Raw genomic sequence first — 27084 nt, 5'->3', positions numbered from 1 at the left:
AGTTCATCTTGAGTCTCTCCTGGGGCTCAGGTGCTGAGCTATCAACTCCTAGACTCTACAATGCAGACCTGACCTGGAGACATTCAAAATCTCATGTGTGTGCAGCAGGGTATGGGAGGGTGCTGCCAATATATTTTATTACATTTCAGTCCTCACATATTTTTGAGATATTAAGAAAAAAGCCTATTGTGGAAGAAGGGAGTTAGCACATGCTTTATTAATTATAGCTTTAAGATCACTGTTGAGATCTACTTGAGAAGAAAAGAAGAAAACAAGAGTGGGGGGAAGGGGCTTCTTACAGCCAGCCCTCTGGTTGAATGGAATGCTGCAGAACCTTCTGGTGACTCCATTGGTATGCTGGTATGCCAAAGGTGCCTGGCCACAGCAGGGAGACAAAGGGCTCTCTGGCCACAGAAACATCCTGCCCTCTAGTTTTTCAGAACAGTGAGGAATGGTTTTCGGGAATAAATGGGTTTTTATATTCAGAGAAGCTGTGGCCATAAGAAGCACACTTTCAGGGCATAGTGAGTTCTGCCCTGGAAGGCTGAGAGGGAGGGTGAAGCTTGTGCCAAAGTCAACAACATAGAGGCCAGTGTGGAGAGATGTCTGCGAAGCAGAGAGAAGCTATGGACATCATGGATCTCTCTCTAAAGCACAGGACCGCAGACAGTGCATAAGGTAGATAGCAAACAGAATGTGCAAAATGAACAAAATCACAGTTAACATGATGTTCAAAGACCAGGGAAGAGTAGAAACCTACAGGGCAGGGAGCAAGTATCTTCCCAGAGAGGCAGGTGACATGCAGAGGTCACTGTGTCACCCCCCCACCCCCGTGACGTGGGGGTGGTGGTAGGGGCTTTGTTTTCCTCTTCTCTGTCAGCCCCAAAGTGTTACATATCTGTGCTATGTACTACACAAGCCTCTTGACACAGGCACATGTTGAACACCTAGAATGTTCTTGAGAAGGAGAACAGGACATGTTAAGAGAGGGTCTTACTGTGTAGCCCTGGCTGGCTGGAGCTGGTTATGTAGACCACCCTGACATCAAATTCTGCCTGGGTCTACCTGCTGCATGTGGTACCATGCTCAGCCCAAGGGATATGCATTTTTAAATTCAGTTTAAATTCATGAATGGCTATGGCAGCCCAGGTGTGGAATAAACAGTTCTGGATTTTTGCTTGGGCTCCAAGGGTCCTTAAAATAATGAAAAATAAATCTATCACATGACCCAGCTATAACATTGCTGGTATTTATGAAGAGGACTCCAATACCACAGAGATCCTTGTACACCAATGTTCACTGCCAACATTTACAATGTTATACACACACACACACACACACACACACACACATACACATATACACATATATGTGTTTATATGTATGAAATTGTCAAAGAATCGAATAATAGGAGTAAAATAAAACTATGTATTTATATAATCATATTCCATCTATACATTTACATATAAGTCTGAAGTCTACATTTGTTATATTATTTTATTCCCCAATTCACTGCAGCCACCTGGCAACAAACCCTTTCCTTTTCTATTCAATCCTTCTAGAGATACTCTGTCTGCTTTGATCTGTAAACCACCTGGAATCTTCTAGAGTAAATCTCTAACTCTTTCAGGGGTCAGACCAGGAAGTGCTAAGCACCACAGCATATGAATCTACTCCAATCAACAAGGGGGACTTGGCAAACATCCTCTTAATGCCATTTGGCCTTTTGTCACCCCAGGACTTAAGTGCTCCTTCCTGGAATGACAATCAGCAGGGCTTCTGGAGTGTCTCAGTTACAGTCTCTTCCCCAAGAGAGGGAGGATTTGCTGTAAGAGCAAGGTTCATGATCAATTCTGGTGGTGTCAAAGCTGTAGTGGCTGACTCAGTTCAGGCTGCAGAATACTGACACTGCCCTGCAGCATCTGGCAGTTCTCCTGTAGGGGACCCAGGGATGGTGTGGGTTAGCTGCATAGATCATACAAGAAGACGTGCTGAAGGTGTCAGCTGGGGTAGTTGATAAACATGGAGCAAAGTCACAGTGCAGAAATGAAAACTTACAAAGCACAAGTTGGGAACTGTGATGATGGGATGTGGACATGTCCTGCCCTTGAGTTGTCAGAATTGCTCCTGGGATATACATTTGCCCCTCCTTGGTCACACTGGTTTGTTTCTGTCTCTCATCTGTTCTGGAAACTTCTACACCTGCAGGTGCTGTTCTGGCTCCTATTTGTCAGGACTTTCAGGAGGTAGCATCCACTCTCCATGTTCCTCCATAGCCTACAGTGCTGCCAACAGCCGCTAGCCTAAATCTTCAACAGTTCAACCCTCTACCATACCCAGTCACAGCAAGAAAACAGAACTCTAACCCCTCTCTCTAAAGACAAAGGGAGCTTCTGTGGTGTGGTGTTTTACCCCTAAATATCTCCTAAACCCACCATCCACACCTGCTTCTCAATCTGGGATTTATGGTTATAATTTGCAGCCAGTTCTTAGCCAATGAAACCAAACTTTCCCCCTTTATTGTTCTGAGCAGAGGGATTGTAACCCCAATTGCAACTTTTACCTGCTTCATTCCAGAGGGAACCATGGTGGAATATTCCTCTAAATTTAGGCAGGCAGAGACCCCTGTACTCTATGCCTGAGTAAAATGACAGACTGCTAATAATAAAGCTACTAGGAATTTGGAATGGAAAATGGGTAAGTGCTTTCTAAAGAGGCTTCTCTGACACCCTAAAGCCAACAAAGAGATACTGAGGCTGCTGGGAGTAAGCAAGAGTGCAGGGCTCCCATACATAATATATAATCAAACTGCCCTACAGCCTTCCCCATATGGTGCTGAGAGACCTCATCAATTGAGACAGGCTGTGAAGGATGGTTTTCAGATCCAGCCAAAGGCAGCAAGTGTGGCATATTTTATACCAACACAAGTGTTATTATTTTGTAACACTTCGGTGATGCATGTGAGGGTAATACACAGGTCTGAGATTCCCACTGATCTTTAATCAATAAGGGATCATCATTCATAGTGAGTGCAGCCATTGTAGGGAGAGAAATGGATACACTCAGGTTGCCTAAAGAAGTGTGACAACACCGTCGTTTTCTCTGCATTTGCTTAAGCATTCCCACAAATCTAAACTTATTTTCAGCAGCCGTGGACAATTTCTCAACAATTGGCAGAGGCCAGCTTCAAAGCCAGCCTGACTTGGATTTCCAAATGTCCTCATTAGAATATGAGGCTTAATGAGATTTTGATTGTCCTGTGAATTATGCAAATGAACCCAGAAATGGTTTTTGGTGTTAACAGTTGCCTTAAAAAAACACTCTAAAGTTGTCCTTCAGAGAGTCAAAGTTGGCCTTGGAGCCAAATGGGAGCACTTGCAGAACTCCAAGTGAGAAGTAACTTTCTCTAATCATTCAAACCAGCATAGGTTTTCAATAAATGGAGGGCCCGAGTGGAATCTATGCTGGTGTCACCCGAATGCTCACTAATTTTTCTGAAACTAATGAACCATAAAAAGACCAGCCAACTATTAAGCAGTGGTGGCACACACCTTTATTCCCAGCACTAGGAAGGCAGAGGTAGGCGGATCTATGTGAGTTTGAGGCCAGCCTGATCTACAGAGTGAGTTCCAGGACAGCCAAGGCTGTTACACAGAGAAACCCTGTCTCAGGGAGTGGGGTGTGTGTGTGTGTGGGGGGGTAACTGGTCAACTACCTTAAGTTAGATAAGGGAGATGAAGTAAGTGAGTTCATTTTCTGAGTCTAAAATCCTGCCTCCTCTAACTGCTAGCTCAAGGATCAGGGCTGAACTTACTTGGCCTGTAGGCTGAGCCTATAGGGTTGAACTAAGATTTTCTTCTTGAGATATAATGCTTGGCCTAGCACTGCCCACCTACCAACTATTTCTAAGGCAATTTTACTTTGAGTGCTATACAGCTAGTACTGACCTTACATCCCATCTCACCTCACCCCATCCTTCCAGAAGATGAGCTTGATGCAAAGAAAATGCTTCAGGTGCGGTGTGCTGCTACATGGTGGTGTTCTGACCAGAACTTTCTGTGATTCCATAGTGAGTTGATATCCCCTTATTATGGCTCTTATTTCCTTTTATGATTTCAATTAAACCATCTTACAATAAACTTAGAGCAAACATAGGGAATTTCATCCATGCATACAATATGTTATGATCATAACTGCCCCTTGACTTCTCCCTCTAGCTTTATTTGGACCCCTTCAATATATCCCTCCACCAGCTTCATGCCCCCTTTAAAAATATTAGATTTAGTTGAATTAATGAATGCTACCTGTGCACATGGGTTTGGGGCCATCTTCTGGAACATGGGTAACCCTACAGTGACCACAGTCTCAGGAGAACTGACCCTCCTTCCCCCAGTCACCATCAATTGCCAATAGCTCCTCAGTCAGATGAGGACTAGGGCCTTGGTAGCCACTCCCATACCCTTCTAGAATATTCCACATGGAAAATTGTTCATAGTTCTCAGCTATAGGAATTGCAATTACATGTATTTTATTTATAAGAGTTTACTATTTGTGATCCATCCTATCAACACACATTCCCATTCAATGTTTACCTTTCCTGCCAGGAAACAAGTATATCTAAGTAACCAATAACAAGAAATATGCCAGGTAAGGCAATATGTCCAATTTCCCAATGACTGGAAGGCCATGTCCCAGCCTGGTCCTAAGCCTGGGAAATGAGACATCAAAGTCATTGGAGATGCTCTGGAGAAGTGATAGGTACTTTGCCATGTACTCACCCGTGCGGTGAAGTCCACGGCAGCCGCTCTGTTTAACAGCAATGTGGCCACATTAATATTCCCGTAGTGGGCAGCTATGTGGAGCGGGGTGAAGCCACTCTGTGAAGAAAACACAGTGAATTGTCAATTGACTCCTTCCAGCTCCTCTTATGCTTAGACCAAAATGAAGGAGCAAAATCTGCTAGGGTCCACATTCCATTCTGTGCTAGGCTTCATCAGGGCCAAGGGCTCATAGGGTTTCTAAGGAAACCCAAACTCACCAGCAGAGGGAGAGCCAGGGAAAACCCAGGGACAGAGACTCATCAACTAAAGGAATCCACCAGCAGAACTATAGAAGTCAACATCTCAAAAACCCTCATAGTTCATATCAGTGTGGCTTCATTCCTCCTACTGCTTTAGGCAGGTCAGAGAACTCAAGAAAACAAATTCAGTTCGTTTTAGTTTTATACGACACAAATTCAGCCTAACCAACGGTAAATGCCAGGTTTAAGGACTAAAGCAATTTGGGGGTGGGCAGGACAGAGGTATTCTGCCATCTAGGTGATTGTTAAACTGAGCAGGGGCATATTCTACAAGGAATTGAGATGCTCATCTGTTCATTAGCAAGGGGCTACTCAGCAACACAATTTTATGAGTGCTTTTCTACCATGGTTGTTTTACTTCCTTAAAAAATGCCAGACATGCATTTATCTGACCCCACCCCCACCGCAAATCATAACCTTAGAAGAGGTGATGCGTGTCTAGTTTGTTAGCAAGCTTCTTAGCCATGCTAGCCATCACTGCCTCTCATGGAAGGAAGGTGGGTGAGATTGTACCATTTTAAGTAACTCTCCTGTTGCTGACACCATGGAGGGCAAGTGTCATGCAGAACCCTAAAGCCTGAGACCTAGAGGAGTGGAGTGACAGGGGTGTCTGCAGCTTCAGGTACAGCGGATAAGCATCGAAAGTCTCAGAGGGCTTCGTCTCTCTTTATTACTCATAGGTATTTCAAGGATTCCTAAACCTTCCTTCCCAATGTCAAGTTCAGCTGCAGAAAGCCCTGGCAATTAACCTGCTGTCTGCTCTGGCACATGCTCCTTCAAGGGTAGGGGTGGGTGAAGCAGGAATCTAGCCTACAGAAGGCAATGCAAAGAAGGAGGGGAGGAGGGGATGAGGCAGCAAACCTAGGAAATGGAAAGCGATGAAGCAGATCCCGATTATAGAAATAGGGAGACAGATACATATATATACCTCAGTTGCTCTATTCACCACCATCTAGGTTAACACATTGGGAGGCAAAGAGGAGGAAAAAATGAACGGTTAGTTCACTCGGTGACATGGACTGCAGAAAGCTCATGGCAGCTACAGGATGAAGATGAAAGCTATGATGGAAGGGAATTGGGTGCAGGAAGAAAGCTAGACTCAACGAAGAATGGCTACACAGAGACCTAGTTCCTTGCCCCATTTCCCTTGTACAGACTTCCAAGCAAGACAATAGGAGTCTTTGGCTGTGGCTCTTTCCCTGAAGCATGCTCTCCACAGCTCTTCTGTCCTAGCTGTGCTGCCTGTCACTGTGGAGGCCAATCCTTTATGTTTGCACACACTATCACTATCATTAGACCTGATATTTGAGTTGCACTGTTTAACACATTCCATTGTGATATGAAAGGAAGGAAACTGCAAATGCATGGAAATCCTTTTCTTTGGAGGTGGCCTCCCTTTTAGCATGCATAAGGCAATATGGACAGCATTCTCTGGCTTCTCAGGTCAAGGCAGGGAGTGACTGCATTGGCTGGCATGGACACAGGTTCTCATTCCTTTTAGCGAAGTCATAATGTGTATATATATATATATATATATATATATATGTATGTATGTATGTATATGTATATATATATTTTTGGCACAAACTTGCCAAGAGGGAGACCACGTGTTCCTGAAGGTCGCCTGCCTGACTCAGGACAGGGGTGTGAAAGCCTGGAGTGACCCGGGCCCTACCTTTGACTCCACGTCCGCGTTGTTGTCATTCTGCAGGAGCAGAGCTGCCGCTTTTGTGTCATCTTTGCGGGCCGCGATGTGGAGGGCCGGGAGACGCACTTTTCCTTTTGTGTCATTTTCGAGCAGGAGCGACACAACTTGGTCATGACCTTGCTGCAGAGCTACAGCCAATGGCGTGAAGCCGTCCTGTGAACAGAAGGATGTGGTCAAGATCAGCCAAGTGGATACTTCTTTATGATTCCATTATCAAAGCAGGAGGCAATGGATGGGATGACCAAGGGTCAGGTTTTATTATGGTTTTTGGTTCCAATAGCAGATGTAAGAGCACATATGTACATACCAATTACTTACATACTTCTATAATCACATGAATATATATTCAAATTTTAAAAAATCAAGAAATGTCTACTGTTTAGGAATTTTTCTCCTAAATGTCTATTAACTATACACTAATTGGAAAAAGCTGAAAATATGTAAAAGTGCTATATAACAAAATGATATCCAAATGTCAGTACACATAAAGCAATCTTTATAAAACAATATTGTCAAGTGAAATCTAGTCAAGATTTTCAAAGAAGATTTTAAATGAGTTGTAAACTTTCTCACTGATATTTTAAAGAATGGGGTAAATATTCATTGTGACTGAGCCTGTGCCTGGAGAAGAGCAATGGATGGAACATAGTCATTACCACTTCAAGAAAGGCTTACATAATAGGCTTTTGGCTTCTCTATCCAGTGAGTGGAAATGACAAGCAGTCACACAGACCCTGACTTTACTGTTTGTTTTCCCAACTGTGTGTATTTATAGGGACAATATGTGTTGTGATTTATGAACACAGTGGAATAATCAAGTTATTAAGCCTACACCACATCTCAAATTCCTAATATTTTTATGGTGAGAACATTAGAAATTTATTCTTTGAGCAATTGTGCAACATGCACAATTCTATGCAACATGCTATGACTAACTATGATCACCATGCAATGTGACAGATCCCCATGAGCCTTTTTCCTTCTGTGTGACACTTTGACCCTTCATCCAACTCTTCCCAGTGTTCCCCACAGCTGAGCTGAGGGTGCCTCTGCTTCCAGGAGTTCAGTGAAAGGGAATTTCAGAATACACCTGGATGTATGTGTGCATTATACACATTGTGCCTTTTGGAGTTCTCTGGGATGTAACAAGGAGGAGACAGCTATAGACTTCATAGAGGTTCATTAAATCATGTCTGGCACAGTACACTGATTGGAGAATAAACAACATGAGACAAAACATCCCAAGACTGGAGCGCGTGATACTTTTTCCATGGTTTCATTTCTATACACCCAGAGGAACATTAGAAATTATTTTGACTAGTAGTGAGCAGACAGGCAAGTTTCTCATCATTTTTTACTGTGGTCATGATTATTTCCATAGTACATGGTACAATATTTCAATACAGCATCAGTGAGGCCGAGGAGGAAACTAGGCACTTAAATGCTAATGGCTTGCTTGGTTTTCCAAAGCCATCATCATTATCATTCACTCCTTTGCTGGAAAATTGATAAATGCCTCCATCATTGTCAGACTGAATACAAATCACTACATTCATATTCAAGGATGTGCAAAATATTGGACAAAGCCCATAAGTTTTTTCCCATAGGGGTCCCATCCAGTTTCCCCACTAACTGTGGGTGTATGCAGAAATTCCTACTATGACATCTCCCCTTCCTGAGATGACCTCTCTCTTCTCCATGTTCAAGTCTTATCTATACTCCATTCTACAGGATCAGGCTAGCTATTTGTCTGAACTTTACTGTCTGAGAAAATAAGAAAGAAAAGGATACTTCTGTCACTTTTAGTGAGATAACAAGCAGGACAGAAGCAAGATGTCAGCAAGATGAAGCTTCATCCTTATGCACAGAGTGAAGAATATGACATAATATAATAAAAAAGAGTACTCCTTAGATATATGAGTGCCAATGCAAGATTAATTTTCACAAAGATAAATATCCAAGCACAACCATCTGTACAAAAATGATGAATGAACCAAGTGTCCTCTTTAGGGAAAATTTAGTCTTTTTCTTTTCATTGCATTTCATGATCGAAACAGTACAGGTGAATTAAACTGGAGTCCAGTGCATGCAAGCAACCTTCCAGTGGGGTCTCTATCCAGGATCCCCATGCACTTTTTGAAAATAAGAGTGATGATAGGAAAGGTATACGAAGAGCTGACTTTGCACCTCACTTAAAAACCTTGAGGCAACAGAATAAGAGTAGCCTAGGTCTGTTTGGAGTCATAACAACAGCTCCATCTTCACTGCTACAAACTTGTAAACTGCAGAGCCCATGAATCAGGAAGTACTTTGCATTAGAAAACGCACAGCAGATAATCCGATTAGTACCAATAAGAACATGTTCCAAGCCTAAGCCAATTAAGGATACATTGACATCCCCCCATTTGAGTTGTTCACTGTTAACCATAGCAATTTGGTTTATTCTTAAGAAAAAAGTCAGAAAGGAAATGTAGCCAAATTTCTTGAGAGAAGGGCTTGGCCCTGGTGGGTACCAGCCACAGCATCACTGTCATGTGGCAGGTGCGATGCACTCCAAGGGTTTAATGATTACTTGTGTTGAAAATAAGCAAATTTAACCTCATGCTTCAGAGTGGTAAAACATAAAAGGGAGCAACAACTGCAAAGGACACCATATTCAGAGCATAGAACGGAGAACAAGGTTCTACAAGCACAACCCAAACCCTTGACACAAGTGTGTCCTGCTTATTAAAAACACAGGGAAAGAAGTGTGGCCCTGGCACAGCTCAGCAGTGGAGTGTGTACTTGGCAGAGAGTCGGCCCAGAGTTTGATCCTTAACAACACCAAGAAGAGTGGAGAGAAAAGGAAATTTGGCAGATCACTTAGTAATTTAAAAATCCTATTTAAAAACCTGCATTTTAATGTATCCTTCAACTACTCTCTCTATAGAGCACTCCATTTAAAGGATACCAGTAAAGATGGCTAATAGAAACTATTGCATTCTGAATAGATTATGAACAAAATATTTTACCTGTATCCATTTTCTTTGATCTCTAATATATATATATATATATATATATATATATATATAAAGAATAGAAAGAAGCAATTCTTCTGAAGGAGCACTTTCTGTGGGTCTGTGGGAAATCAGGTTTTATTTATATAAAGTGTGATAGTATAAGAATGGAAAAATACAACCTAACTCCCCACTGACCACAGGAAACTAGAAATTTAAACCTTAAATTCCAGACCCTGTCCTCAGCCAATAAATAGGCGGAAGGTCACATTCTTTGCGGTTTACAGCAGGACCTGTAACCCAGGAGCCTCACAAAGGCAGACCTCCGGGGCTATAGGAAACTGGTCTATGGGACATGGGCTTAGATGGTTTAAATTGATTGGTATGCACCTCGCGGGCTCTGGATGCTATGAGATGATTGGTTTAAGATGCGTGGGCTTTGTTGTAATCCTATAAAAGCTATCTTACTTCCGCCCTCGTGGTCCTCGGTCCTCTACCCCTGCGTGGTGTATGACTGTGGACCCCAGTGCACCAAGACTGCTTCTCATGAGTGATGAGGGGGCGCCTTTCCTGAGTGGGAGTGTGAAGGTCCGCTCTTTGAGGGTCTTTCAATAGCAACACACATAAAGCCACATAAAGATATGGGTGTGATGTGTTAAAAGATGGTGTGTCCTCTGCCCCCACCTCCAGGTTCCTGCCCTGAGTTCCTTCAATGATGTACCCGTCATTCACTTGCTGGTTTTATAGGATGACCTAATCTCAACAACTGGATGAAGATGTAGCCAGCCTCTTACCCTTCCTTCCTGGGCCACTGAACAGCCACACCAGAGTAGTGGCCAAAGTGGTGACTTTGTTATGAGCTGGACAGATTATCCACTAGAATTCACTTATGAATTAAAAATGAAAAATTTTCAAGTATCAGTTGACTATTAGCAACAGATTCAAGTGACCTGCTTAAGCACCAAGGCATAAATCATTTTTTACTTTTTAAAGTAATTTTTTTTTCTATTCAAGAATATAGAAAATATTCCCCCTACAAACACTACTTTATTTGGTAATTAAATGTGTTTAAAGGTTTCATTTGGAAGTATGGATTAAATCTAATTAGTCAATTTTAGAAAAAAATATATATGTTCAACCATTTTAATTAGCCTAACATTAATTTAGGAAAAAACTACATTTACAGTTAATATTCACTAAAATGATATTTCAAAACACTGGTTGCCTTGGAGGCAAGATTATTAAGAGGCAAACATTATTATTACTAAAATAGGTGAAAAATGAAAATGATAGCATAATTATAGGGTAGGCCAGACATTTGAGCAGATAAAGAATATCTGTGCAATGAGAGAATTCTCAAAGATTAAAAATAGCTTCAAGAGCATCTCATGAAAGAGTCACCATGTTAAGCACGCCACAGCCATTGAACTCCTAGTGAGAACATTCTTAGCTCTAGGTTAAGAAAAGCCGTTTGAATACATCAACTCAAGAAGAATGGAGAGTATCTTACCTCTGTGGCCAGGCTCTGGCTGGCACCATTGTCCAGAAGAAATCTGACAACTTCCAGGTGGTTCTCCTGGGCCGCCATATACAATGGTGTGAAGCCATTCTGCAAAAGAAGAAACCAGGGTCACTGTGCCAGCTGATACTGAAAAGAGCATTCTGAGCAGTGCTCACATGAAATGACTTTTATAATCCTTTACTGTAAATGTTCATAGTCATTAGAGAACTGAACGCTGTAGTCTATATCATATTCATGATTTAAGTGTAATTCATGATCATAATCACAATTTAACTGCTGATCACACAAGTATAGAGTCAGTTTTCATAGTTAGTAGTCTTAAAGGAAACAACAATTTATGCACTATAGGTAAACAAGCTCATTCATCATCAACCATAGATGAGGTACTACCATGAATAAGATATTTTACTACGGTGAAAAATGTGTTCAGTTGTCACATCTCCCAAGAACCAATCACTATTTCAAATAAAGATGCACTATTTTCATATAAAAGTAGGCATTTCAAACAGTTCCAGCTTGAGAAGGAAATTATTTTCACCTAAAATTACTTCAAATATATGACAGAGGTGATTACACAGATCAAAAAAAGGAAGACCCACATGCAAAATGGGATGGTTAAGTATAACTGCTTCCTGCCACAACTTTCCCAAGCTTTCTTTTTACAGGCAAGGTCTCATGTACCCCAGGCTGGCCTAGGGTAGCCTTAAACTACCGATCCTCTGCGTGCTCAATGTTGGGATCACAGGTGTGTAATCACGCCATTTCTGGCTCCCTCTTTTGTTCAGGGCTTACCTTCCTAGCATTAATACCTGAGACACTGGTCTTTTTCAAAAGTTACATTCCTATCGATCCTAAAAATATTTGTTGATTAACACTTAATTCTCATTCCATAAAACTCATCTTTATGTAATGTATAGTTCAGTGTGGTTTGTGTACTCACAGAACTGGGACAATAGCCTTGCCGGGCAAGAACCTTGGCAAGATGTAGTCCCACTAACTCACATCATCCCTTCATTCTGCACCTCTTGGTAGCACTTCTCAGCATCTGCCCTTTTCTGTAACCTTGGCAACCATCCATCACTGTTCTGTTTCTTTGGCTTTGTTTCCTTTGGACATTCCATATAAATGAGATCACACTGTATGGGGCCCTGAAAGTTCTTATGATCTTTCTGCTATCAATAGTGATAATTGTGTGTGTGTGTGTGTGTGTGTGTGTGTGTGTGTGTGTGTGTGTGTGTGCTTCCCTCCTCCTCCACAAGAATGCTACATTTTCAGTACCAAATGACCCCTCAGGGGTTGTGGTTGAAGACTTGGTTCCAATTTAAATGTTCAGAGGGCTTTGGGAAGTGATTGACTCATGAGAACTCTAATGTAGTCAATGGATGAATCTATTACAGATCTGTATTTGACAGCATTCTTGGGGAGTGGGGTCTGGTGGGAAGGAGCAGATATTTCTATTTAGCTCTTTCTAATTTTCTTCTGCTTTGTGACCACCTGAAGGTGAGCAGCTGGGTTCAGTCACATGCTGTCTTCCTTAAGGCTTTGCATAGTCTCAGGCCCTCTAAAGAGTACTCTAGCAACCCTGAACCCACCTAAACTTTGTTTTTCTCACACATGGCATCATGGTAATGAAAACTACCCTACCCAATGTACATTTTGATTTTAAAGTATGTGCATTTTAGTTTGCTTTGGTGATGGTCAATAGCACCCACATCCTTGCTCTACAGGAAGGACTTGACTTGGCTGGACACTGAGACAGACGTGCCTGCTCCTCTCTGATGATGGTATATATGCATAGACAAGCTATTTTTGTTTGCCTTTTAGTCTTTCCTCCTAAGCCAAGTTCCCTCCAGGTCCTATACCCACCTTCAAGGGATGTATCAAAGGGTTCTCTTGCTCTTTGGTTCTGGCTAAGGTCTCCTGCCATCCACTCTATTTATTTTCTAGAACTTTCTGACTCCTCTTTAGCCCCTGCTTTCAGTGACCCCAATCCAAAGCCAATAAACTCTGTAGAAATTTCTTTTGTTGAAGTCCTTTTTGCTCTTTTAACCCAAATAACTCTAATTAATATACATATTATCTATCAATAAAGGATCTACAATTATCATTTGAAGAGACTGACTAAAAATCTTGCCACTAGACTCTAGCCCAGAGGGATAAAGCACCTCCCATAATTTATTGTAGCATCATGGCGTAGCATGTACCTAACACACTTATTGGTGAAAAGACTTGGACTCAGGATGGTCAGATTGGAGAAAGATGTTTCTTCTCCATTTTCATATTTATTTCATATCTTAGGAAAATTTCAAAACAAAACTGGTGGGGTAAAAAAAAAAGGAACATACTAGAGCACAATTTACATTTTCTTCTCTATGGCAACAATAGATTTAAGTCTCCCAGGGGAAAGGCTGCTTAAGATGCCGCCAGTAAGCTATTTAAAGCCTGATTTTATGTACTATCTCCAATACCTTCTGCTCTCGGGATTTATAGTGGGGCTATTATATGCATGCAGATCTGCAGACTAATCATTTTCAGAGAGCATGGAGGCATGCTCCATCACACCCAACATGGCAGAGTAAAAGGGGGAGAAAAACCCAAACCAAAAAATGAAACAACAAACAAAAACCAAACCCAGTGACTGATGGACATCTCTTTCACCAATGGAAACCTCCCACACATTCTTCATTGTAGCCAACTATTATATACTATGAAGTATTTGCTGAATCCTGTATGAGACTAAAGTCTATGAAAGTCAGATTAAAGATCAAAAGTCAGGGGGCATCTAGCCCAGCCACCTACATGTCTGACTGTGAAAATCTAGCTCCTCTAACACAGGGAGTGGAGTGTGGATGTGAGGTAAACCCATTTGATTTGAGGTATTTTGCCTTTGTTAACACTAATTAGAAAAAAAAAAAAAGCAAAACAAAAATTTTGTTCATATATCTATAGCCAAAATACCACCAGAGACAGACCCTGCCTGAATAAATGCAGTCAGCTATGCCTTTGGATGCAGACATGAAGGAGAGAGAAGAGGCAAGCCAACCATTGTGCTGGTCAGTTTCACTGTCTTCAATGGTTAACACTGTGTATTACTGGTATATTGAGTTCCATAATTACAAGTTAGTTAGGCAATGGTGTGTGTGTGTAGTTAGGCTAGTTCAGTTACCCAGGTTGCTCTGAGGAATCGATGCCACCCTCCTTTGTGCTGGCATTCCACATAGGCTGTCATGCCTACTTGCTTCTATGTGGATGCTGAGAACCCAAACTCTTTCCCTGCTGAGCCATCTCCCCAGCCTAGTTTCTTTCCTAAAGTATAGCAAAGAAGTCACAGGAATGTGAAGTCACTCAAGGAAGAGTAAAATAATTGTTAAGACCCAAGATCAAGGCAACGACCAAACTCATTTAACGTAAAAACTCTAGACTTAGTTATGGTACCCAAATGTGTAGGAACAGAATTCCAATGCTGGGCTGTGACATTTTTATTAAGACAAAAATGATTGTTATGTTCTTTTTTAAGATTTTAAGGAAAAATGCATTACTATTATTATGAGAGAGAGAGAGAGAGAGAGAGAGAGAGAGAGAGAGAGAGAGAGAGAGTATAAAGGTCAGAGAGAGACTATAAAGGTCAGAGGAGGACAACTTCTAAGAGTCAAGTTTTTTCCTTCCACCATGAGGCCTGGGGGTTGAACGAGATCAGCCTCAGTAGTGCCTTTATCACTGAATCAATTCACCAGCCCACGCTTAACTATTTCTTACACTTTAAGAAATGGCTTGTAGCTGAGATTTCTTTTAGAGACCCACCATCCTACCCCACCCCCTTAGTCTCTCCTCAACCAAAACTCATGATCCTCCTGCCCCAGCCTCCCAAGTGTTGAGATTACAGGTATGTGCCTGCACAAGTGGCCTGTCTTTCTTGAATGTAAACATCTCTGTGGTTTAAGTGTTGCTACATGAATGAATAAAATCTCCATTTAAAGAAAGATTTATTTTTTAAGACAGACTTTTATGTAGCTCAGACTGGCCTTGCTTTTGCTATGTAGCCAAAGATGACCTTGAACTTCTGACCCTTCTACCTCCAATGGTCAGAACCATGAACCATATGTAGTTTATGTGTGGCTGGGATCGAACACCAGGCTTCCGTCATGCTCTCTACCCTCTGAGCTACAGCGATAGCTTGAATGTAATCTTCTTTTATAGCATTGTTGCCTTTTGATCTTTGTAAACTTCCTACTCAAGAGTTGCTATGGTGAACTGTCACACAAACTTCTGGCTCTACAGCAAGGTCACCTCACTGCCCCTTCTAGCCACAGCATGGTGTAGTCAGGAGGCAAAGGATTTTTGATGGAGAACTGTGCTGTGCAGTGTGTGGTGGGGATCACTGAGCACAGCTTTGAGGAGAAGGCATTCCCGGGCTACATTCTGCCCTCACAGCATCATCAGTGTGGAACGTGTATAAATTCAATTACAACAGACTCAGGTTTCTTCTTGACCACAGTTTTCTCTCTTACGGCATAGCAGGTTTAGAGCTGTGGTTGCCCTCGGACACAATCAGAAATGTGTGCATGTTTTGAAGGAGATGTTCTAATTGGAAATGGATTAAAAAGTTTCCCCATCTCATAGCTCACTGCTCACTGCTCACTTCTAGTTATGTCTCAGTAGACAAAATTACAGTGATTTTTTTTTTGTGTGTGTGTGGGGGGGAACAGCATAAGAGTATGATGCAGGCAGTTGAGATGGCTCAGCTGGTGCTCATACTGTCAAGCCTGAGTACCGGAATTGGACCCCTGGGGCTCACATGACTGGGATGAAAGAAGTGACTTAAAATTGTCCTCTGACTTCCACATGTGCATCTGAGTTCACACAGGCCCCCTCCTCCAACACAAATAAATGCAACCCAAAAAAGTTAGAGCACAATGTTCTTCTTTCTTTTGTATTTGACTTGTTAATACCTGAAAGTGCTATTGGCTAAACTTTAATTTTATATCTTTACTTTCTCAGAAAAGCAATACCATTCAAAGTGCAGCAAAAAGTCCAAACCCAGGGAACTAGAAAGAAGGGAGAGTGGGGGACTCTGCCTCTGGGAGCTAAGTGTGTTTACTACTTCCCTGGCACTGATGGTCACTAGGGCCTACCTCACAGTGATGCTGTAAATCCTTGTAATTATGCAGATATCCCAAGTAGAAGAGATTCATCAGCCAAACATACCCAAAGACAATGAACCAAGCATACTTAACATAGAGACCGAAAGGCCACGAAGTAACTAATTTTTCAAAAATGTACTTTGGCATTCCCCATGGAGGGATACTCCCTTAGCCTAGAGGCAGGAGGTGGGGCCTAGTCCCTACTCCAAATGACTTGACAGATTTTAATGATCCCTCCTAGAAGGCATCACCCTCCCTGAGGAGTGGGCGGGGGGGGGGGGGGGGGTGGCATTGGGAGGGAGGGGGAACTGGGATCAATATGTAAAACAAGAAAATGTGCTTTGGGTCATTGTGATGACTCAGTGAGTAAAGACAATTGCCTCCAAGTCTGACGACCAGAGAACTGACTCCCATGAGTTGTCCTCTGATCTCTACTAGAGGGCAAACACACACACACACACACACACACACACACACACACACACACACACCACACAGATAAATAAATAAAAAATAAATATAATATATTTGTCTTTAAAGCGTGTTGAGACTTTCTCTCAAAGGTCAAAGAGGAAATTGTAAAAGAAAGCTCCTATGAATTATCTAACAAAAGGTAACAATAATCACGAAGGGCTTTCAGAATGCAAAAAGACTAAATGAAAAGCTGGGGTCATAGTTCATTGGCAGAACAGTTGCCTGGCATGAACATGGTTTAATCCCAAAAGACTCAATGAAATGTGGTTTTGTGGATTAAAAGTGACCAAGTTTAACTATTCCAATAAAACCATGGTACCTACATTTTCCTCACTACTTTCTATTTTACACAGCATGATTCTTGCGAGAAACACCCGAGAACTCAAAAATCTCACCTTTTCCACTTAATCTTTTGATTTTGAAGTTAGTCTCACATTAAATGCCCAACCTAATTATTCTCAACATCTGATCCCGAGGGTCCTGGGAAATTCCTTCCTCACAGTAAGACCCATGAGCCCCATAACCCCTTAGTATCATCTTCCCTGACTTCACTAAATCCTGGATCATGGGCAAAATTGCAGGTTTGTTCGGTGATCAATACTTTCAGTGCCCTACCCTGGTGGCACCACTGACCAGGGACAGATGCTGCCACTAGAAACAGGGCAAAGGAGGCAAGACCTCTGTGGGAGCTGCTGCCTCAGGACATGTTTGCTTTGTTACACAACCTCTGATGGAAGCTGTGTGTGAATGCCAATGATTGCATTATGAGTACTCATAATTTTAAGTCAGTGAAATAGAAAAGCTAATTCTTTTAGATTTCAATGCTAAGATTAAGATGCTAGGCAATCTATGCTGCTATGATGGGGACTTACATTCAGTACAGTCTGAACACTTTAAAGATGGGAGACTTTCAAAGTTTCTGGGTTTATTTACTTATTTCTTCTGTATTTTATTTGTTTCAGTTAGCAACCGTGCTGACTTCATTGGTATAGAGTAATTAAGCAGTTTCTTCCAGTGTCCAACTAATAAAACAACATGTGCTCTGAAAATCCCGAAGCCTTCTCTTACTTATATGGTTCCTCATTTCCCGTATATTCTAGCAATATGGAGACTGGACCCAGATTAGATGGCATCATAAAACAGTTTAAAGATACAATTTCAAACATCTGCTGAACATTTTTGTGTGATTGTCAGCCACAGTTGTTCATAGGTGGATCTGTCAGTCATAGCCTTTCTGAGGTGGACCATGGTTGGAAATTCTCTCGTGACACAAATTATAAATAAAAATACATATGAGTTCAATGAACTTTGATAACTACTTGAAAAAATGAGCTTGCAGCTTAGCCATCATGCAAATGCTTGGTCTAGAAGTCTTACTGGCAAATGATGGTCAAGGTCCTTTGCAATAGCAGTGTAGGTTTACCTGAGATTGTGCATTGACGTTTGCTCCATTTGTAACCAAGACTTTGACTACTTCTGCTTGCCCAGCCAAAGAAGCGATGTGTAAAGCTGTGTTCCCTTTCTGTGAAACAAGAGGCAAGATACATGAGCTCATAGAACCCTCAGTGCCCTGGTGATGCAGTTAACGGGAGCTGATGAACAGCTCATGAGAATGATACCCTTATTCTTACTGAGGTTTGACCCTTTCTAGAACCAATAGCACTGAGCCCATGACACTGACCTTTGTGGCTGCGTCGACATTGGCTTCCCTCTGTAGCAACTCAGAGACTACTTCCACATGGCCTTCTTTGGAAGCGAGATGGAGTGCATTCAACCCATTCTGATGGAAAATGAAGGGAAAGCAAACTGAAAACTGAGTACTCAACAGTCCACGGCCCACCACATGCTCTTCAGATGTCCCTACAAATGTCCCCCATATGTGTGCTGCATGGGAATAAAATATGAAAGCTGGGGAGGAGGGCCATTACTAACTAACTAACTAACTAACTAACTCATATTAGTCACTATATTCCTACCTTTCCTGCCATTTCTTTGATAGGGACTAATAAACTGACAACACTGGGCTGACAAAATTTAATATCAATGAAACAACCTCCCGACAAATAGAGAAAAATCTTGCCAATATTTAATAAATTCTTTAAGGAATCTGAAAGTTTTAACCAAAACAAACAAACAAACAATAACAAACAAACAAACAAACAAAATCCCCAAACCAATCAATAACTGACCTGGTTGCAGATGTTGATGTCCACTCCATTTTTTATGTAGTCGAGGGCCTTTTCCAGGTGTCCTGCCCGAGCTGCTCTCAAGTAACTTGCGTTGGCATCAGACTAAGGTAAAAGAACAAAAAGCATTGTGGTGACAAAGATGACTAACACATCTTTGGACAAGCATCCAGCTAGTAGTACAAAGCCAGAAAAAAGCTACTGGATTGTTTTATTGCTAGCATGGAAACACTAATAACATTTTTGATCAAATCTTGAGAGATAGGGCAAACGCTTGCCCCAGAGGTTAAGATCACTGGCTATACTTGCAGAATATGATATTTGATTCCCAGCACCCACACGGTGGCTCATAACCATCTTTAACTCCAGTTTCAGAGGATCCAATGCCCTCTTCTGGTCTCTGTGGGTGCCAGACACACACACTTAGCACATATCAACACGTAGACAAACACACACATTAATAAAAAAAAGTTCTGAGCTCACAGCTTTATTCCCTTTGAGATATCCTAACTTATTCCAATTTGAAAGAGATAATTTCTCGTGAAATATGGCCACCTTAAATTTATACAGACTCTCCAGGGAAAACCCAACAATGTCTTGGGCATCACACTATGAAGATCCAGCTGCTCTTATCAGAAGTTCACAATGGATTCCATTTTCCTGTGTTAATCACAGCCACATTTTCACTTGAAAGCTTCCCAAAGCAAGGGGCACGTTTTCTGCTGCTGTATGGCCTCAGTGGGTGTTTCCAGTTGCTAACTTCCCACCACGGTGCTTATGCTACCCTATCTTGCATTAAGAGCATGTTTTTGTACATAAAAAGCATGCAGCAAAGACATGTTGAAGTATGAGTGAATTTTCTACATATTTTCAATCTAGTTGAAGCCACAGCCTGGAGAACTCTTCCAGGAACAGTATACAACATCTAAACACTAGAAAACGAGACAGTTCACTCACTGAATGCTATTCATCTCTAACACCAACAAAGGTAGTACAAGAGGACAATATGGCACTGAAGAGAAACCATGTCAAAGATGGGCCTGCAAAATGTGGGAAGAACCTGTTGGGCACCATCTCAACTCTGAGCAGGATTTCCTAAACTGGATCCAGAAACATCTCCCTGCCTGTTAGAAGTACAATCATGCAGGGGAAAACTTCTAAGTGGAGTGTGTCCTCTAACTATATTGTGACCGCCTCCTTCAAAGCCCCTTTGAATGCCTCTCCATCCATGAAGACCATTTAAGACTCTTGGGGCTCCCAACATATCCATTCTACCCAGTGCTGGTGCTAGGCACTTATCACACAGAAACACAGATTTTCAAATACCTATCCTTCTCCCACAGGGGACCATAAGCTTTAAGAACAAGCAAAGGTAGATTAGGAAGCACGTGTGTGGGAAGCCACCAAGATAGTTGACTTTGGGGAGCACCCATTCAGGCCTGGCACTGTAGCCAAGAGGAAGTAAGTTCTGCTCTGCCAAAGTATCTTTGGTTCTGTGGTGTAAATAAGTGAGCAATGACTTGCTAGGGACCTCCCAAGAGAGGCCACTGCCCCCAGGGTCCCTGCCACCCTCCCCTGTGTCACAGTAAGCCTTATTCTGGAGGAATATCCCTTATTCTTCATTACTATCAACATTTTGATTTGAGTGGCCCTTCTGTGGGGCCCACTCTGCTCACTGTTCAATACACACCACCTTCTGTGTCCTGTGTTACTCACACACCTTTGTGACAACTAAACATGTTCTCAGAATTGCCATGTGTCTGGAGGGCCAACCTGTCTCAGAAAAAGCAGCTGTCAATAAATGAAACTCCTTACTTCAAGACTATAAGCTTAAGGAGGCATCAAATCTTGGGCCTGCGTAGGTTGCCATATGCCTTGATCTAGTGCAGGGAAGAGACCCTGTGTGTGTGTGTGTGTGTGTGTGTGTGTGTGTGCCTGTGTGTGTGTATGTGTGTGTGTGTGTGTGTGTGTGTGTGTGTGTGTGTGAGAGAGAGAGAGAGAGAGAGAGAGAGACTCATCTTTCTATTTTCCTTTAAGTAGGAGCAACCTTGACATATGGCAGGTGCCTGTGAAGGCTTTGTGACTGAGTCAATAAACACATACATTGGATAGAAATAACTAATAATCAAATCTATTTTTAGAACAATACAAGAGGCTTCCATGGAAGTAACAGCTGCAGCCACACAGTTTAGCTTGAGAACCTGATATGACACCAAGATGGATGCCAGAAATCAAACACTATGTGTCAGAGCCAGGGCGTTCAGAGAACACTATAGTACTATCAGGGCTGGTTTCTTTAATGACAAGTAAAAGCTATAAACTAATTTTCTTTTTTTTTTAACGATTGCACACATAGTTGGCCCTATTCATCCCAAGTTACACAGGTCTGTCCTGTTTATCCTACATATATAGACTCACTTAGCTAGGAATCAAGAATACTTTAAAAAAAAAATATGGGGCCTGTTCAGGTAAACAAGGGTGGGTTTGTTTATTTATTTATTTTGTGCTTGTCTTTATTTTTTAAATAATACTATGTAACAATTGCTTTCATGGAATTTACTTGATACTAGTTACCCTATTATAAAATCAAATCAAATCAGAATTTGCATTGAGCATATAAGCCACTTACACAGGGTTGATAACGAAGGTGGTGGAGAGACTATGTGTGTTAAGAGTTCAACTTAGCCAGTTCACAGGAATTCAAGGAAAAACTGCAGTGTGTAAGGAGGCCTTCTACCGAGGAAAGGTGGCCTTTTTAAGTTCAGACAGAGCCAGGTGTGCAAGGAGGGCTCACCATGCAGTCTTGTGCCTGCTTGACGGTGTATCAGTGGCTGTGCGTGGAAAGGCTGTGCTGTTGTCCTGGGAACAGAATGCTCCCAATCTGTCTGCACATGTCAGCTGCCAGAGGCAGGAACTGTGAGCTGTGCACACGGATTCTGACTTGGGTACCTAAAAACTGCAGCTAAGGAGGCTAAAAGGAGGTGTGATAATCCAAGGAAAAGAGCCTCTGAATTGATTCCAGATTTTAAAAAGATCTGGCAATTCTGGATGTGGCCCATTTTCCTCAAAAAAAAAAAAAAAAAAAAAAAAAAAAAAAGTCCTATCCAAGACTCCAAAGCAAAATACACACAACTAGTTTGAGCCTGGATTTTTTTTTAAACCTATCTAAGGCATGGGTTCTCATGAGACTAGTAAAAGTTATCAACAATTTTCCTTCCTTTAATTTCTGCACATGGTCAGCCTTTATCCTATACTAGGGTTCCGTACTATTTTAAACTATATGTGCTGAATAATGTGTGTGTGTGTGTGTGTGTGTGTGTGTGTGTGTGTGTGTGTGTGTTTGCGTATCATGACTTCCTAATAGAAAACTTACACAGCTTACACAGCATTTATGTGACATTAGTTCTAAGCAATATATATAGAGCTTGTGCCTGCTATGCCTGGGTTCTATGTTTAGGAGACTTGAGTATCCATGGATGTTGGAATAGGTGGGGCTAGGGTATCTTGGAATTAATGCCTTTTAGATACCACAAAAAGGGTGTACATGTATATATACCTCTAACCTGCATACATATATGGGTTATACATGCTGCATAAGTACATGCAATTTGCACCCCATTATATGTATCTTAGGAGGCTAGGGTATTGTTTTGTATTTAAAAACTCATGCTGTATGGATGGCATACTCTCCTAGTAGGGCTTGTGAGATGGCTTAGTGGATAAGGGCACTTTGCCATCAAACCTGACAACATGGGTTTAATACCTGCTCCCTGGAGTTGTCCTCTGATTCCTACACATAACAGTGGCATGTGTGATCCCACCTCAAATAAATAAGTAAATAAATATAAAATAAACATCTCTAGTATACATCTTACAACTTCTGCTTTATCTAGAGACTCTGGTACTGAGTGGTCCCTTGAGGTAGCTGAAAACCTTGTAAGTTGGAAATGATATATGTAATCTACCATACATCCTGGGTTTAGCAGCATGGTATCCTAGCAACAAAGTATCCTAGCAACACAGTGTCCTAGAGAATACCAGGGGTTCACCCTAGTGATAAAGTGGCTGTGTGGGAGCTGTGGTTAATTGCTATTGTGTTATAAAGTACTATAGTGCAAGTGGCTATAGCTCAGAAAAAGACCCCAATTCAACACTGTAACCATCATTTCTGCTTTTTGTAACCTCATAGACTTGAAGAGTGTCATTAAGTTATTGTTAAGTCTGGGATCCTGTCACACCTACATATTGTTTTCTTAACATTTGAAGGTTTTGTGGCACTCTATAGTAGGCACCTTATCCCATTTAAGCTCTTAACCTCTTCAAATAACTAGGCTTACCCTTAATGCAGGCTACAGGCTTCTTCCTTCCTTGCTTGCTTCCTTCCTTCCTTCCCTTTCCTCCCTCCATCCTGCCCCCCCTCCCCGTTTCTTTAGACTCTTGAACATTCTTTCTGAACAATGCCCTTACATGTTAGATTTAAATAGGCATCTATATATGGCAGTTGACAACGTCCAAGGAAGGAAGTCAGGCACAAGGAAAAGCTGAAGTCTCTGCACAATTAGCCACACAGAAGAGGTCACTGCATGTAGAGATAGGGCTCAGAGATAGACACAGCTGCCAATATCTAAGGAACACTGAATCTGAAACTCTATCTTGACATAGTTTGAGGCCTTGTTTTCTTAGTTGTCCTTTTAGACAGGGAAGGAGTAGGGATTATATGTCTTTTGTCAAAGAAACAGCTCCAGGGATGGAGCCCCACATTACTATGAATTAGTCTCACAGGTAGGCCTCTTCCCCTGCCCCAGAATATTGATGGCATTTAGCATAATTCAGTGGCTACAAAGAATCATTTGCTGAGTGACACTTCATACTTCTGATGATACTTTAAGCATCTTGCAGGTGCTTATGCTAACTCAATTACATCATTGTAACTTACTGTAATATGTGGTACTAGTGTAAGCATTTAATAGTTGACCCAGTTCTTGTGATACTTCTGAGGTGGTAAAGAAGGTAGAATGATGTCCTTCTGAGATTCATGTCCACCTGTGTCCTCATCTTATGACCTTATTTAGAAGTAGGATTGGGAAGTATGTCTGATTTAATAACGATAATACCAAAATGAGCCCTGAATCTTATAAATGTTCTCATATGGTGAGAGCACACATGGATGAACAAGAAAGAGAGAGCCATACAAGCCTGAGGCAGAAAGAAGAGTTGTGTTGCCTCTGGTAAAGGTCACCAGCAGTCCCCAGAAACAGGAAGAATCTCCCCTAACATCCTTTAGGAGAGGTACAACTGTGATGGTCCCTTGACTTTACAGAGGTGAGGCTGTCGGTATTTTGATTTTTCCCCTAGAGTTTTCAGAACTTTGGGAGAACAAAGCCTACCACTTTAAAAATTCATGTTGTCCATCCTGGGAGATGGGCACAGTAGGTACAGTGACTAGCCCCACTTTACTGAGATGCTCAAGGGCCCAGGTAGGGACAGGTGACTTCTCATAGAACACAATATGTGAACGATGGAGAAGAAAGCCACCTGACATTCTGGTAGTGTAGTCTAGGTTGTGGATCACTGTCCCTAAGGATGGGCTTCCAAATTATGAATTAAGTGATCATCATATTAGCTGCGTGTGGTGGTACATGCCCATCATTCCAGCACTTGGGGGGCGGGAGATAGGAGGAGTGCTGGGAGTTTGGGTCAAGTCAAGGCTACAGAGTAAGACTCAGCTCAAAAGAAAAAAAAAAGCCCAACAAAACAAAAATCAAACAAAGTAAATATACCAATTTACATTTCTGTGACTTGGAATTACTATTTGTCAGCCCACATTCCTTAGAAATGGCTCTTGGTGATTTTTCCAGCACCTTTGCTAATACTGCCCATAGGCCAAGAGGAACCAGAGCTCTTTCCTGCCAGACTCTGCCAATCCAAGGGTAGTTAGAAAACAAATGCTTGTCTTGAGGACTATTCCCCTTAGGGCTACAAAGGTAAAGTTTTATCTCAAACTGGTAATGAGGTGAGAGATTCTTAGGGGTTACATTCTTCAGGGGAGACTCTTTCCCTTTGGACCTGAGCAAAATGGAGCCAGACAGGCTCTTTTTGTATTTTCTCTTTGACAAGTTTATTTCCTGTCCACTTCAGCATTACCATTCAGTGTAAATGCTGTGGGGCTTCATGGCAGAGCAGGAGCCCTGGACATATCATATCCTAGGCTTAGTCCCCTGCATTGTGTTCTTGGTTCTTGCTTCCATGTTACATTTGACCTCTGCGGTTCCTGAGCTTTCTTTGCAGCTGAAAATACATCCAACTCCTCCCTCTCCTTCATTACTCTGTTCCTTGGCTAGTTCAGGCTTTTGGTATACAGTGGCTAGATCAACCACCACCACCACCACCAACAACTAACAAACACCAGTTATCAATAATGCAATTTGTCAGAAGCATGGAACAATCTTCCCACAGCTGCAACTTACTGAGGGCCTTCTGGGACACAACATCTTGAAGCACTTTATATGTATGTATTCTTATAGTGTATTGTGAATTATTATATATCTGTATCTACTAGTCATTTCTGCTTTAATGTTTAAAGTACTTATTTAGCATGTGTCTGGATGATGTGTGGGGGGCATCAGAGGATCAACAGTGAGGATGTTAGGTCAGAGGACAAGATAATAGTGTTGGTTCTCTATTTTCACTTTTACCTAGGTTCTGGGAATTGAACTTAGGTCGTCACCAAGCCACCTTGCTGACCGGTCGTCAGTCATTTTTTACACATTTAACTGTAATCTTCCTTACAGAGGCAGAAGTTTCATAAGTAGAATGTCTTGTCCAAGGAAACACAGCCCAGGATCACAAGCCCACACTCTCCACATCAGTGGCTTTCAAACTGTGGTCTCCATGGCTTTGAGTTAGGGAACTCTGTGGGACCAAGGCTCATAAAGTCACTCTAAGTGCTCATCTTCAGTTTCATTCCAAAGGCATGTGTTTTTATCCGCCTCAACCAGGGATGGAGGATAAATTTCCCTTGAAAAAGGGTCTCTCCTAACTTAGTATCGCCTACTCATTTCCTTCTAACTCAGCATCTCCTACCCATTCCCTTCTAACTCAGCATATCTCTACCCATTCATTTCCAACTTAGCATCTCCTATCCATTCGATGGAATAATTTCAAAGATCCTTAAAACCTGCCCCAAACACATGCTTCCAATCTGTTGTAAGACAGGGACAGTCATATTTAGACAACGTATCATTCCTGGACTGACCCATACAGTTCCCTAACACTGTGACCTCACCCATTACTTTGCTGACAGTGCTCATCAGTCTCCTATACACTTCCTCACAAGAGGATCCTCCTGTATCAGATTCATAATGAGAGCCTAGGTCCCACTCAAAGACAACACCAAGCTGTGTGCCCCAAAAGGCTGAAGGAGAGGTCAGGGCCTGCTTTCATCAGAAGTAATGAATGGTGAAGATGGTATTTGTCAGTGATCTTGCTGAATCATTGAGCAACAAATACATACACACAGACCTTAGAAAAATCTGTACAACTATGTGCCTGTCAAAAATTAAATAATATGGTTAGGTGTGCAAATGAGCTGGAAATCTGGGAGAAATCACCTAAATGGAAAATTGAGGAACGCAAGAGGCATTTTGAAGGTGCTTTAATTAATATAAAAGAATGTTAAGGTCTTAGCCAGATGTATTGGGACACACTTCTAATCTCAACAAGGATCTGCCCCCCCCACACACACACACACTGGGGGATTAAAACATTAACACCAATTAAAAATTTGGTTTTTGAAAATATTTTAAGTTTTATGTGCCAACACTTTCTCCCACTGTCTTATGCCCCACTATTCAAAGATAAAAATTATATTCAGACCCTGAGGTTATGGATGGGACTTTCTTATAGTGCCATACTTTACTGATGAATAAATTAACAGGTGTATACATTATTCTCATTCAAGAAAAGCCTTCCAGAGCA

The 27084-nt window shown here is 41.8% G+C and overlaps 1 protein-coding gene across 5 annotated transcripts in view; it reads right to left on the bottom strand.

Annotated features, from left to right (window-relative positions):
* Positions 1 to 27084, bottom strand: part of Ank3 (ankyrin 3) — a 300411-nt gene that overhangs the window by 187905 nt on the left and 85422 nt on the right. For 4 of the 5 annotated variants that reach the window (XM_051186874.1, XM_051186873.1, XM_051186875.1 and 1 more), the window contains exons 2-8: positions 19111 to 19212; positions 18603 to 18701; positions 18345 to 18443; positions 11295 to 11393; positions 6756 to 6941; positions 6009 to 6032; positions 4779 to 4877 (exon numbers count right to left, since the gene is read on the bottom strand). In XM_051186874.1, the coding sequence (XP_051042831.1) occupies positions 4779 to 4877; positions 6009 to 6032; positions 6756 to 6941; positions 11295 to 11393; positions 18345 to 18443; positions 18603 to 18701; positions 19111 to 19212 (708 nt within the window). The remainder of the gene's footprint in view (positions 1 to 4778; positions 4878 to 6008; positions 6033 to 6755; positions 6942 to 11294; positions 11394 to 18344; positions 18444 to 18602; positions 18702 to 19110; positions 19213 to 27084) is intronic. The other variant, XM_051186871.1, reaches the window with a different exon arrangement.

This window comes from Phodopus roborovskii, unplaced genomic scaffold (genome assembly GCF_943737965.1).
Source record: "Phodopus roborovskii unplaced genomic scaffold, PHOROB, whole genome shotgun sequence".
Classification (NCBI taxonomy): Eukaryota; Metazoa; Chordata; class Mammalia; order Rodentia; family Cricetidae; genus Phodopus; species Phodopus roborovskii.
The sequence above is the reverse complement of the archived record's forward strand: the minus strand, read 5'-3'. Positions and strand labels throughout refer to the sequence as shown.